The 14317-nt window shown below is 35.2% G+C and overlaps 1 protein-coding gene across 1 annotated transcript; it reads left to right on the top strand.

Moving 5' to 3' along the window:
* Positions 1-12317: 12317 nt before the first annotated feature.
* Positions 12318-13013, top strand: LOC131634994 (secreted RxLR effector protein 161-like). Its single transcript, XM_058905618.1, has one exon. The coding sequence runs from the start codon at positions 12318-12320 to the stop codon at positions 13011-13013; it is 696 nt and encodes a 231-aa protein (XP_058761601.1).
* The last annotated feature ends 1304 nt before the right edge of the window (positions 13014-14317 follow it).

Here is a 14317-nt window from a genome sequence, read left to right as displayed (position 1 = left end):
ACTTTAAAATTTTATATGACAAAAATTATATAAAATTTATAAGATCTTTTTAGATCCATTACTTGACTTTAAAATTTTATTAAAGTTCCATTATAAATTTCTAAAAAAATCATGTTTGATACTTTTCTGTGTCCAACTAGGCATTTATATTTTTCTAAAACTAGTTTTGTTATTTAATATATTTATGCGAAAAATCTAATAACCAGCTATTTCATTCCTTTTTTCGACAAATTCTTATAACCATTTCATAGTTCTACTAAAGGAAGCTTTTGAATCCACCACTTGTTACAAGCAAATTCGCATCTAAATGCTCTTTTAAAAAACGTTCTAAAACAAGAATATATAAAATAGAAGCCAACCTGTAAAGTAAAGGTGTCCAACGAAGATAATGCTGTCTTTATGTTATTATCTTTGAAAAAAGGAAAATGATGAAACATATGATTTTAAAATCCAACGGTTGTGTTGTAAATAAATATTTATTTACTTGATGAAGAAAAAGATACAAAAGGAAGGGTCATGGACCAAGTTTGAAGCAATGATATCCACATGCCATTACTAGTGGACCTGTGTGGTGTACATGAAGTCAAATATGGCATCGTTTCTTGTATCATTTTCCAAAGAAAAGAAAATTCATGTGTGTAACAAAGTCTAACAATTTTCAGTTATAGTTATTGTTTATTAATTGATTTCTTAAGTTGACTGTGTATATGAAGTGGTTGATTTACATTGACATAAAACTTAGCCGTGGATTATATGGTTATTGTTGATGATTATTAAAGAGTACTAGGGGACCCCAAAAAAGTTGATGAATGATGAAATTTAATTAGGAGTTAACTATATGTTTGAATTAAATGGTTAGAGTATTTTATAGCCTAATCAAAGGTTTTATGCCTGAATTCAACAAAGTGCCAGTATGTAAAAGAAATTTGGTGTAATTAATGTGCACATTTAAAGGGGAAGTTGTCAATTCTGCAAGTTTTCTGTCCATACACCTAGGGATGGCAACGGGTAAGGTCGGGTGCGGGTTTCACACTACCCAAATCCGCACCCGAAATGACTATCCGAATCTGAACCAAATTTCAAAGGCTATTCAGGTGACAAAATAGCACCCACGCCCACACTCGAATCCAAACCCACGGCAAAATACATAAAATACAACAGTAACATTGAAATTTTCCATCAATTTTCCTACAACTTTCCAATAGCAGCATTACAATTTTTCTTCAATTTTACTACAATTTTCCAACATCAACATTACAATTTTCCATCAACATTGAAATTAAAATTAAAGTCTACAAATTTCCATCAAGTTTGGTAACATTACAATTAAAATTAAGGTCTTCAACATATTAACATTACATTTAAATTTAAATTGAAGTCTACAACTTTCCATCAAGTTTAAGGGCACTTATGTAATTTCATGTCTAAGCGGGTGTGATTTCGGGTTTCGGGTGTGGATTTACACTACCCAAACCCGCATCTGAAATATCGAGTGGCACCTGAATCCAAACCCAGTTAACTCGGGTTTTCACCCGTTGACTCGGGTTCGGGTGCGAGTGGATCCCGCGGGTTTGGGTCTGCCTTCCATCCCTACATACACGTGGACAAGATGTTTAGGGCTGATATTGGAAACATGTGATTGGGGGATTAATTTTTGCCATCGTTGAATTTTTTGGGTTAGTATGGGACAAGATATTGGGTGGTTAAAGTCAATACAAGAATAAAGTATGTGTAACAGAGATGAGGATGTAGCGGTGGATGTGTGGTAAGACTCGACAAGATAAAATTAAAAATGAATATTAGAGAGGGTGTTGTGGTAGCACATAAAGTAGAGAAGATGGTGGAAAATAAACTTAGGTGGTTTGGGTATGTAGAGAGAAGACATGTAGATTCTGTAGTAAGGAGAGTAGACCTGATGGAGAGAAGACAAATAATTCGAGGAAGAGGTAAATCCAGAAAGACTATAAGAGAAGTTAATAAGAAAGATCTCGATATTAATGATTTGGATAAAAGCATGGTCATTGATAGAACATTATGGAGAATGTTGATCTATGTAGCCGACCCCACTTAGTGGGATAAAACTTAATTGTTGTTGTTGCTATTGTTGAGTTCTTGGGGTTCGAGCTCACCATGAGTGACCTAACGGATATTCAAGGTAGCACTAGGATTGATTTGTATGTGCTAGCAACAATGAAGATGATTGTCCACTCGGACGATTCATACAAGCTTTTAGTCAAAAGTAAAGAGTTAATTAAGTTGCCTAGCCCAAGAAGAACTGTGGTCACCAACCACGATGATTGGCTAAACTCACATGGGATTTTGCACCCTGAAGATTTATCAAAAGATCAAGATATACCACTTGCATATGAGCCCGTGGAAGAAACCTCATGTGACACGTCACCTCCTCCTACCAAAAAACCAGATGTGTGTCAACTTAACATAATAAAACTATGTGATGTCTTTAAAAACTAGCACCAGTCCACGACAACTACGTTATTTAATATATGAATATTATGACTACATATAGCCCCCCAACAAATAAATTTTAGCTACATTTACTCATCGTAGTTATACCAGTAATTCTGCAAAGTTAAGCTTGGAAATTTATCTGCCCTGTCACTTGAACAACGCTTCCGCCTTCAACCTCTTTCTCTCTCTCTCTCTGATTCTTCTGTTGTAGACCAAGGTGAATCTACTCCAATTTTGTACCACCTCACTCCACCGAAACTCATTTTTAATTGAACTAGAGACTTCTATTTATAAGCATGGATTTAGGGTCCTCGTTAGGTGTACTACCTTTATGCTTAGCGAGTCTTCTTTCCTTTAGATTAATTAATGTTAGCTTTCTGACAGATGACCTTAGTCGCCTTGACTCACTAGGTGTACCACCTCTATGCGTAACATATAAACTATTACTTCACCATTAAGTAATTTAACACGGAAATGCTACTAGACCTCCTAAGCTCGCTTAGCGCGTCTATGTCATAGCCTAGCGAGCGTTGATTTTTAGGGTTTTGCTTTAGCTTGGTCTTTGTGTGATGACTTGTGTTTTCCAATCCTTTTTCCCTATTTTTAGTTAATTCATACTAGAAAAGTCGAAACAGGTGTTTTATCACTTTTTATATACAAATCGGGGGTATTTGTATCAATTGCGAATAACATAAGTTAATAAGTGCCTACGTATTTTACATAAATTTGGCACTCATTAAGGCATCACCATGCACAACAAATCTGTTGTGAGACATGTTGTCTCCTGCAGACAGTGTGTACCAACATATTACGTGTACTATTGGACTAGAAAGAGAATATTCCTTATTCTTGTGGGCCATATCAACGGGTAATCAAGAGGCCCGTGATCCAAGATCTTAGGTTAACTTTAATATTAAACGAGCCTATAAAATGAGCTTTGCTGGGATTTGAAAAAAGGAGTTTAGAATTTTATAAATCATTAAGAGAAAATATCTCACGAAAAGGGAAGGAAGTTGAACTAGTTCTCTACGTACCTCTTGCCCTACCATTCATGAAGGATAACACTCAACCTAGCGTTCCAAAAATTGACTCTTTCTAGTTGAAGACTACAAGGAGTAGGAGTGAGACTTTTAGGTTTAAACTTTCTTTTCCTTGTGCATAGAAAGGAAAGGGAACCTACCATATAAGGGAGTGGACCTGACCTACAGATCATTCCAAAAGGAGGCATGCATGCCACTTTCTACTCTCTTTCTATGATGGGATACAAGCTAATTAGAAGTGTCATTGGCTTTGAAATCTAGGAGAGACAATCCTTTTCATCAAGGTAAAGTATAACATAAACCTATTGTCCTACCACTTAATCCTACCATTTAAAGGTGAAGAAGAGATATGAGCATCATATATAACGAATATGACATTAGAAACAAGAAGAGCCTGAAATAAGCCTTAATCTTAACTTATCCAACATGGTCAGATTAAATAAAGTGGAGATTCCTGATTCCCAAATGGCGATCACCTATCAATCTCAAGTAAAAAGGAAAGCGAAACTAAGAGTAGCAATATCCTCTCTAGAGAGGGATCAAAAACTAACTTCATCCAACTGTGGACGATTTACTAGAGGTTCCTTAAATAGATTAGAGAAGAAATTCATTATCTCCTGACGATCTCAACAATCCCATCTACCCAACCATCGTCTAGGCTAAGGGATAAGATATTATTCCTCCTACTCTTACTCTTTACATAAGCATGAAACAACCTAGAATTAACATCACTCTCTTTAAGCAATTTGGCTTTAGATCTCTCATAGCATTGAGAACATTTAATATTAAGTAAGAACCAAAAATCCACAATAACTTTCGACCTAGACACAACCTCCTTTAGTGAAATCTGTTGAAGTGTAATTTCACATTCAGAGTGTGTTAGCTGTTTAGTTTGTTTGGACCTTGAGTTGGGCTTTAACTAGTTTTGATCAATATGGGTTTAGTATATATTTCAGTTTTGCTTTGTAATTAAGAACAATGTAGAATCATTCTTCTAATCATTTTCAATAGAGTAAAAGTTAGTTACAATTTTCTCTCTCTTCTTCCATCTACATCTTGTTCCGTTGTGCTCTAACAATTGGTATCTAGAGCTTCGATTCAGATCCACGGGAAGGGAAACACGAGTGTACGTGAGGTGTGTGATTGTTTTGATTTCGGATTCATTCAATTCATAGTGAATTAATTATCAGAATCGTATTGGAGTCACATTTCTTGATTTCGAGGGATCGGTAAACACGAGTGTTTCGTGAGATCTGAGTGATTTCTTGCACAATTTTGAAGATGAATGGTGGAAATGGTGCTTTGAATACAAAACTTTCGGTGCTTGATGGAAAGAATTGGAACTAGTGGATGATTCAGATGCGTGTGTTGTTTAGCTCTCAAGATGTGTTTGATCTCGTCAACAAAGATTACATGCTTGTTATTGCGGATGCAACGAAAGCGCAAAGAAACGCGCAACGAGAAAAGAAAAAGGATCAGAAAATGTTATTCTACATCCATCAGTGTGTAGATGTGAATGTGTTTAAGAAGATTTTCTAATTTGACAACGGCGAAGGTTGCGTGGGACACGCTGGTATGATGTTATGGCGGTGACTCTCCAGTGAAGAAGCTTTAGTCTCTACGTAAGCAGTATGAGAATCTCAACATGAAGAACAATGAGAAGGTACTTGAGTACATCTTCAGAGTGATTCTGATTACTAATGAGATGAAAGATTGTGGAGAAACCCTCTCAGAACAAGTGATCATTGAGAACATGCTGAGATTACTTACTCCTCTGTTTGATTACATTGTTGTAGCTATTTAACATTCTAAGGATCTGAGCATCATGAGAATTGAAGAGCTGCAAAGCTGTCTAGAAGCACAAGAGTTGCGTCTAATTTAGAGAATCTATGCGAGAGACGTATAGCAACTTTGAAGGAATCTTCTGGTAGGAAGATTCAGAAGCCTCCTTGTTCAAAAGTGCCATACCCCAATTTTTGACCCTAAGATCCAACCTCATTTTCACTAAGGCTATGTTTGGATTGATGGACTAGAACGGAGCGGAGCGGAATGGAACATGATGGAATGGAGTGGAGCGGAGCGGAATGGTATTGAGATTCCATTCCATTGTTTGTGTATATTTTATAATTTGGCGGAGCGGAATAGAATATTTTAGTTCATTCCATTGCATACACCCCAAATTGGATGGAATGAAAATTGAAGGACATGATGGAATAGGATGGAATGGATTCCATCATATTCCATTCCACTCCATCGATTATTTATAAATCCAAACAATGGAATCTTATTAAATACCACTCCACTCCATTCCATTCCATCATATTCCATCAATCCAAACATACCCTAAATCTCAAAGAGTATGATCATCATTCATGCATCATTTGCTAACCGAAAATATACAAAAAGATTGTGTTTGCTTGTTACTGGTTTCACAAGGTAGGTGATTGGTCAAGGAGCTCAGGCAAATTAGGTTTTTGAAGATCACAGGGTGACTCAATCCTTCTCATATGCTCAAGTAATTTCCCTCATCAATATCCAAGCCCAAGTATGGTTCAATATAAGAGCAACAACTTTTTAGTTCATTTGGTACACAATTAGGGTTTTGACCTAGTTCTCTGAAGAAGTTGACTTTTGGTCAAATTATGGTAGTATGACTAAAAACATGATTCAAGGATCTCAAATGCTTCATCATAATCCACTTATATCATCCATTTGGCTAGAAGAGTTTGATTCAGTTGGTATTTGGAAGAATGCAATTCAATTGGAAAAAGTCAATTATCCAAGATCAACTTTGACTTATGAGAAATTTGGTTAACTATGGACTTACAAAGATCAAAATCATGAATATATGATTATTTAAGTCATTTGATCAAGATTAATCAATAAAATCAATCAAAGATTCAAAAGTCAAAGATTAGGGTTTTAACTTTTCATGAAGAAATTACATGTTTAATGCTAAACTTTGGAAACTTATAACTTCTTCACTAAGCAACCAATTTTTATACTCCAAAGGCTAAAATGAAGAGAAATTTATATTCTGCAACTTTGTCCTAGAGGAACTCCCAAAAAAATGCAAGGATTTTGAGTTATGGAGTCATGAAGTTAATGACTTTTTTACACACTTAGAGAAATTTTACAAGGCAAAATTGTTCCTTAAAAAGTGCCCAACTTTAAGGCCAATTTCCATCAATATACTTTGAGAATTTAAGAAAACTCCAAACACCAAAGTTGTAGAGGATTTTTAGGGCTTTCAAAAAAGTACAAGAACTCCTCCATAGCATTTGTGAGCTAGGAGAATCGAAGAGATGAAGATGAGGTTCCATGCTTGAATTATAGGTCATTTGCAAGGCATGAACCAAGTTGCAAATTGAATCAAATATGCATAATCCTTGATTGAATACCACATTACTTGTAAATCTCTCTCTAATCAAAAGATTACACACACTTTTGAGCCATTGTCCAAGTGTTTTGATCAATATCCATTGAATCATGCCATTTCAAAACTAAAGGCACCATTGCCATTTTGGAAAAGCTACTTTAATCACCAAAAACTCTTTGCATTGAGCTTCCAAAGTGTTTTCTATGATCAAACTCCAACACAAACCCAACAAGCGACAACCTAATGTGCAGAAGAGCCTCCCTATAATCTTGATTAAAGCTTGTCAAAGTCTTGGAACCATGAACTCCAAGATTTCTTCACAAAGAGGTCTAGACACACAGAAAATCTCTAAATCACTACCTCACTTGAAAGCTCCAAAATTCTATATTTCATAAACTTGTGACTTTTGAGTTCCAAGCAATTTATGTGCAAACTAACCATTCAAAAACTTCATATACACCATATAGAAGTTATTCAAACACTCATTGTACATTGTACATCTGTAATAGCTCTAATTGCAATCTCTATTTTCAACTTCAACCACCTGCAACTTGGTTCGAGCAGAGCAATTCAAACCATTTCAAAGCAAAAAAAGATCATTCAGTTAGCATCACCAAGGTCCCAGGAAGTTGTCCAAATCATTAAAGCTCATTTGGGAGTTCTCTAATCCTAGTCTCGATCTTCATCTACAGAGGTAAGTTCTTCAAACTTAAACTCTACCATTTAGGTACCATTTTTAATAAAACTCGATTCTATTATGTTTGTTGCAATGTAAGGGTCAAATGCCCTCAAGTGGTTTTCATTTATTCATCATAATCATCATTTAATTTAAGTTTGAAAAATTAGGGTTCTTGAGATTTTTTTTGGAAATTCTTGAGTTACAGTTGAAATTAATTTATGATTGATACATATTTAAATTTATGGTGAAAATGGAACAAGATTCATGTTTACAGTTTGTCATTTGGTTTAAATTTGAGTAATTTCGTATTTCCAGAATTTGTTGTTCAAAGGTTGAAGATGAAGTAAGGAAATTTTGAAATTTTGAACTTGTTTCATATATAATAAAATAGATGCAACTTAATTAATGGATGTAACAACCACCCCAGTGGAAGAAGCACGCGTTTTAAGTCTTTGTTGAGCCCAGGGTCTGGGGTTCGAATCTCCCCCGCCCAAACCTTTTGTGCTATTTTATTTTTTTAAGATTTTCACTTGCTTTTCATATTTTATCAATTGGACGCACTCTATTAACACCAAAGGCGCGTGGCATAATGGCTAAGATTTTGAGTTGTAATCCTAAGGGTGTGGGGTTCATGCCTCCTAGGGGCCAAAACTTAAAAAAAATTATCACTTGTCTTGCTTTTTTATATATAGTAAAATTAATTATTTTCACTTGATTTTTTACACACCTCTTATTTATTATATCTATTTTGTGAATATATTTAAAAAGCTCAAAAGTATTATTTATTTGATCAATTTTCAATTAAAACAAAAATGATATTTTTATGTCTTTTAAAAGACCTTTAAAATCAAATCTTTTTTTCAATGTTTTCTCCACCAAATGCCTCGATTAATTTGTGTGATTCCCTTAGGATTAAATTTAGATTCCTTTGAAGCTCATACCATGATACCTTTAGTTGTTCACTTAGGGTTGATTCAACCTTTAAAAAAATCATTAGGTTAGTGTATATACTAAAACCCTAATTTCAAGACCTTTGATCTTTCCCTTAATTTTTAATACTATGTTGATATTAACTTGATTGCCATGATATCTCCTTGTTTATCCACTTGCACATGTGCTTGTTGATTTACATCTTTGTACTTTATAACTTTGATTATGTTATTATCTTTGTATATATACATTGCTTACTAACTCCATATGCATGAAATATCCATCCATCATCACATCATACCCATACATACATGATATGATCTTGAGATATGCCATCCCTTTTACCCATCAAACTTTTAAACTTGAGTTGTTTACATACATTTATATCTTAACTCATCTCCTTTGTATCCATGGTACACATGTCATGTCTCACACACCACTTGAGATACTCACCCTTGATGCTTTCTTGAGATGAATAATTCCTCATTAGTGCTAAAAATCTAAAGGAATGGGAATGATATTGACTAAAGCTGTCAATGTACGCACTCTCTTTTCCTCCTCCTCTACTTTGTGCTTAGTATTGTTAAAGCTTAACACCCTCCCTGTTTTAAAATGGTTTTATATTGTTAAAACTCAACCTCTTTTAAATAATCCTTGGTTTTGTATTGTTAAAGCTTAACCACTACTCTTTCAAATCACCCTTTCCTTGTATTGTTAAAACTTGGCTCCTTTTAAAATTTGTTAAGTATTGTTAAAACTTAGCATTTTAAAAAAAAAAAACTATTGTGTATTGTTAAAGCTCAACACCCAAAAATATTTTTTGCCACTTGGCTCTTTATTTACCTTTTAAGAGGAACTACAAATGCTTTGACTTCCCTATTGCACTTAAGGGGTATGTAGGCACAAGATGCGATGTTTTGCCGAGCACACTTTTAAATGTTCTTTTCTCACCATCCCACTCTATTTCAAAAAACACATGAACAACAACAATAACAAATATATTTTCAAAGAGGTTCCTGTAGAATACTACAGATGTGAGGGGTGCTAATACCTTCCCCTTGCATAACCAACCCTTGAACCTAAGATCTCTGTCTGTTTTATTAGTTTTGATTTAAAAACTTCTTTGGGTTTTATTTCGCTCTTTTTCCCATTTCCTTTGGAAACAATAAAGCGTGGTGGCAACTTTCACTAAAATACGAGCCGGGTCAATCCAATGGCCTCAGTCTCAATTTTTCACCGCTACAAGAAGACAAGAAGAGACATGGTGGTTCTCAAAAGTCAAAATCGTCCAAATTTGATGAGAAGAAACATCATAAGGGAAGGGAGAAGCTTGAGAAGAAGAAGATTCAATGCTACTACTATAAGAATTTTCGCCATTATGTTTCTGAGTGTTCGTCAAATAAAGGAAAGAAATTAGAAGAAGCAAATATAGCCCGAGAGTCTGATGATAAACCTCTGATATTTTTGGCTTCTGATTTTGACAATAGTGAATTTTCAGAATGGTGGTATATGGATACTGGCTGATCAAATCACATAAATGGAAACAAACAATGGCTGATAGACTTTGACTCTAGAAAGAGAACAAAGATTAGATGTGCTGATGATAAGTTCCTTAATGTCAAAGGAATGGGAAATTCTAGAACCAAAGTGAAGAATGATAAAACGTTTTTGATCAAAGATGTTTTGCATGTTCTTGGGATGAAGAGAAATTTAATTAGTGTAGGTCATCTAATTGAGAAAGGTTTCTCGATTACTATGAAGGACAATCTCTTGAAGTTGTATGATTCTGATCAGAAGCTGATTATGAAATCTGAGTAGGGAAGCAATAAAACATTCAAGGTGAATGTGGAGACAGGTGAAACTAAACGCCTTAGTGCAGAAAGCTCTGAAGGTGATAGTGAGTTGTGGCATAAGAGATTGGGGCATATGAACTTCAGAAGCTTGGGGCATTTGAGTTCTAAGAAGCTGGCACATGGCATTCCAAAGATTGTGAAGCCTAAGATTTCATGTACGATATGAATGAAAGGTAAGCAACCTAGTTTTCCATTTTCATTAGAAGTGATTCCAAGAGCAAATCATGCTTTAGGAGTTATGAATTTTGATATGTGTGGGCCATTCCCATAACCTTCGCTTAGAGGAAACAAGTATCGTTTGTGGATGAGTTCACAATAATGATATGGGTAGCACTCATCAAGTTTAAGCACGAGGTGTTTACTGAGTTTCAGAAGTTCAAGGTGAAGGTAGAAAGAAAGAGTGGTCAAAAATTGAAGATTCTCAGAACTGATGGTGGAGGTGAGTATAACTCTACAGAGTACAGAAAGTTATATGAAGAAAATGAAGTTGAGCATGAAGTGTTTGCTTCATATACTCTACAACATAATGGTATTGCGAAAAGAAGAAATCATACTTTGCTTGATATGACAAGGAGCGTGCTGTAGGAGAAGAAGCTACCTCCCTCATTATGGGGAGAAGTTGTTGCCACTGTAACGTATGTGCTCAACAGGTGTCCAACTAAGAAGCTAGAGGAAGTTGTTCCTTTTGAGAAGTGGACTGGAGATAAGAAAAGTGTGAGTCATCTTAGGGTATTTGGTTCTGTTTTCTATAAACATATTCTAGATACTAAGAGAAAGAAGTTGGATGATAAAAGTAAAATAATGTTGCTGGTGGGGTACCATAGTACATATGCTTATAATATTTATTGTCCAATATCTAAGAAGGTGAAATTCAGTAGAGATGTTATAGAAAAAGAATCAGAAACCTGGGATTGAAATACGTCTAATCCTACCTCTGGTGTTGGATGTGATTTTGAAGGAATTTTGGAAGTTGTTTCAGAAGATGAGTCAGAAACTGAATATGATTTTGATTCTGAAGGTGAATTAGATTCTGAAGGCGACTCTGAAAGTAACTCTGACGCAGACTCTGGAAGTGATCCATAGTCTAGAAGTGATCAAGACTCTGAAGGTGGTCCAGAATATAATGGTCAAGACTCTATAGGTCAAACTTCTAGAAGTAATCATGCTTCTGGAAGTAGTCATTCTTCTAAAGGTGGTAATTTTGAAGGAAGTGTTTCTGGAGGAGGTCCATAAGCGGACACTATTCCAGGTTTCTTTAGAAGATTCAGAACAAGTTCAGACACCATAAAGAATGAGACAGATACCCATAAGATTTATAGAGTATGAAATGTTACGTGATACTGAAATAGATTCTGAAGGCGAAGTTATTCAGTGTGCCATGTTAGTAGACTCTGAACCTGTGAATACAGAAGAAGCACTCAAGAAGAAAGTCCAGCTAAAGACCATGAAAGAAGAACTTGAGGCTAAAAAAAGAAACAAGACTTGGGAGTTGATTGATCTTCCAAAGGAGAAGAAAGCCATTAGCGTCAGATGGGTTTTCAAGGAGAAGTTGAAGCCGGATGGATCAATTGGTAAACACAAAGCAAGGTTAGTAGCTAGAGGTTTTCTTCAAAAACCTGGACTAGATTACTTTGAGGTGTTTGCACCTGTAGTTAAAAATGAAAAAAATTAGGTTGGTGATTGATATAGCTGCTACTAGGAATTGGCCTATGATACACTTGGATGTTAAATCTACATTTCTGGACGGTCCTTTGCAAGAAGAAGTTTATGTGTCATAACCTCCTGGATTTGTTAAAAAGAATCAGGAAGGGATGGTGTACAAGTTGCATAAAGCCTTATATGGATTGAAGCAAGCTCCCAAAGTGTGGAACTTGAAGATTGATTCGTTTTTCAAGAAGCATGGGTTTCAAAAATGTGAGATGAAACATGGTGTTTGTTTTTAACATACTTCTGGAGGAAATATGATTATGGTGTGTCTTTATGTTGATGACATATTGTTGACATGGAGTTGTTCTGATGAGATAGTCAAGTACAAGAATGTACTGATGAATGAATTTGAGATGACTGACCTAGTAAATTTGGTATACTTTCTAGGGATAGAGGTTTTGTACTCTGAAAAAGGTATCATTTTGCATCACCTAAAGTATGAACTTGAACTTCTCAAGATATTCGAACTGACAAATAGAAAGTCTGCAGTCACACCTTCTGAAACAAATCACAAGCTGGATTCTAATATTGAGGGTGATGATGTAAATGCTACAACTTTTAAACAGTTGGTAGGGTCACTGAGATATCTATATAATACTAGACATGACATTTGTTACGCAGTTAGAATGGTGAGTAGATTTATGAACAACTCAAAGTGGTCACATTATCAAGCTTCTATTAGAATTTTGAGGTATATTAAGGGGACTTTGAAGTATGGAGTTGTGTTCCCTTCTGAAGATGAATGTGAGTCCGAACTAATGTGTTACTCAGACTCTGGCTGGTGTGGTGATAGAGTTGACAGAAGAAGTACTTCTAGATATTTTTTCAAATTTATAGGAAGTCTCATTTCTTGGTGTTCCAAGAAGCAACCTGTTATTGCTTTGTCAACTTGTGAATCTGAATACATTGCAGGTGCTTTGTCTGCATGTCAAGCTGTTTGGATGATGAATTTGTAACAGGATATGAAGATTAAGGTGAAGAAGTACGTGAAGTTGATGACTGATAATAAATCAGCTATAAGTCTTGCTAAGAATCCAGTGTTGCATGGGAGAACCAAGCACATTGACACAAAGTTCTATTTTCTAAGGAATCAAGTCCATAATGAAGTGCTAGAAGTTGTGCACTATAGCACTTAGAAGCAACTTGCGGATGTTCTGACGAAATCTGTCAAGACTGAGCATTTCATCAATTTGAGAAATGAAACTGACGTTGTTGATTTTAGCTTTGAAAGTAAATTAAGGGATGATGTTTAAGTGTAATTTCACATTTAGAGTGTGTTAGCTGTTTATTTTGTTTGGGCCTTGAGTTGGGCTTTAACTAGTTTGACCCAATATAGGTTTAGTATATATTGCAGTTTTGCTTTGTATATGAGAACAATGTAGAATCATTCTTGTAACCGTCTTCAATTGAGTAAAAGTTACTTACAATTTTCTCTCTCTTCTTCCATCTTCATCTTGTTTTGATGTGCTCCAACAAAATCACACTAAAATAAGGTATGTTCTAGAATCCAAAGAGTTTGCCAACTCTCTTGAGCAATCAATTTAGAAGTTAAAATTACTAAATACCTTTGTATTTCAAATTTCCACACCCCTTTAAAAGATTTAAATGTTTATTTTAAAAGGAAACTTTTCAACCAGAGGACACATAATCCAGCCAACGAAACCAATGTCCCAGAAAGTTGGACCTTTTTTTTATCATACTCTCACATGAAAAATATATTTCACTTGAAGATAAACCACTTCAAGAATTTTACATTGTCATCATCGACAATCATATACAATTTATCATGAAGAATAAATTCCACTCGAATCTAAACCACTCTAAGAATTTCACATGTTAAAAACTAGGTTGAAAACTTATGGTGTAACTTCCTTGTTGGTAGGAAGCTCCACTCACATTCTCCCCCACAAGTGTGAGTCTCACACATCCTATAACAGGATCCTACACCGGATCCAACTCCCACTCCCCCACCTAGCCGAACCACCAACGAGATCAATGCTCCAAGACCACTAGAAAGGGGGGACGCTACATCTTAACCCAAAACCTTAAGTTGTTAGATAAATGAATCATCTTTCTTTTAAATCTGACATTCTACTCATTCATAGACAATGTAAAACTTTAACCACTCACATTTGCCCTCAACAATACAATGGTTTATATAAGAAAAAAAACAAAACTATACGATGGATAGATGAAATATCAATTTATTTTACATGCAGCTATCAATTAAGTTATGTCCATTTTTACTAGATTTTAAGTG

Source organism: Vicia villosa, unplaced genomic scaffold (genome assembly GCF_029867415.1).
Source record: "Vicia villosa cultivar HV-30 ecotype Madison, WI unplaced genomic scaffold, Vvil1.0 ctg.001408F_1_1, whole genome shotgun sequence".
In the NCBI taxonomy this organism is placed as follows: domain Eukaryota; kingdom Viridiplantae; phylum Streptophyta; class Magnoliopsida; order Fabales; family Fabaceae; genus Vicia; species Vicia villosa.
The sequence above is the reverse complement of the archived record's forward strand: the minus strand, read 5'-3'. Positions and strand labels throughout refer to the sequence as shown.

What these genes read in the sequence shown, in the direction of transcription:
- LOC131634994 (XM_058905618.1), top strand. Translation starts at nt 12,318, where the DNA reads ATGGTGTGTCTTTATGTTGATGACATATTGTTGACATGGAGTTGTTCT.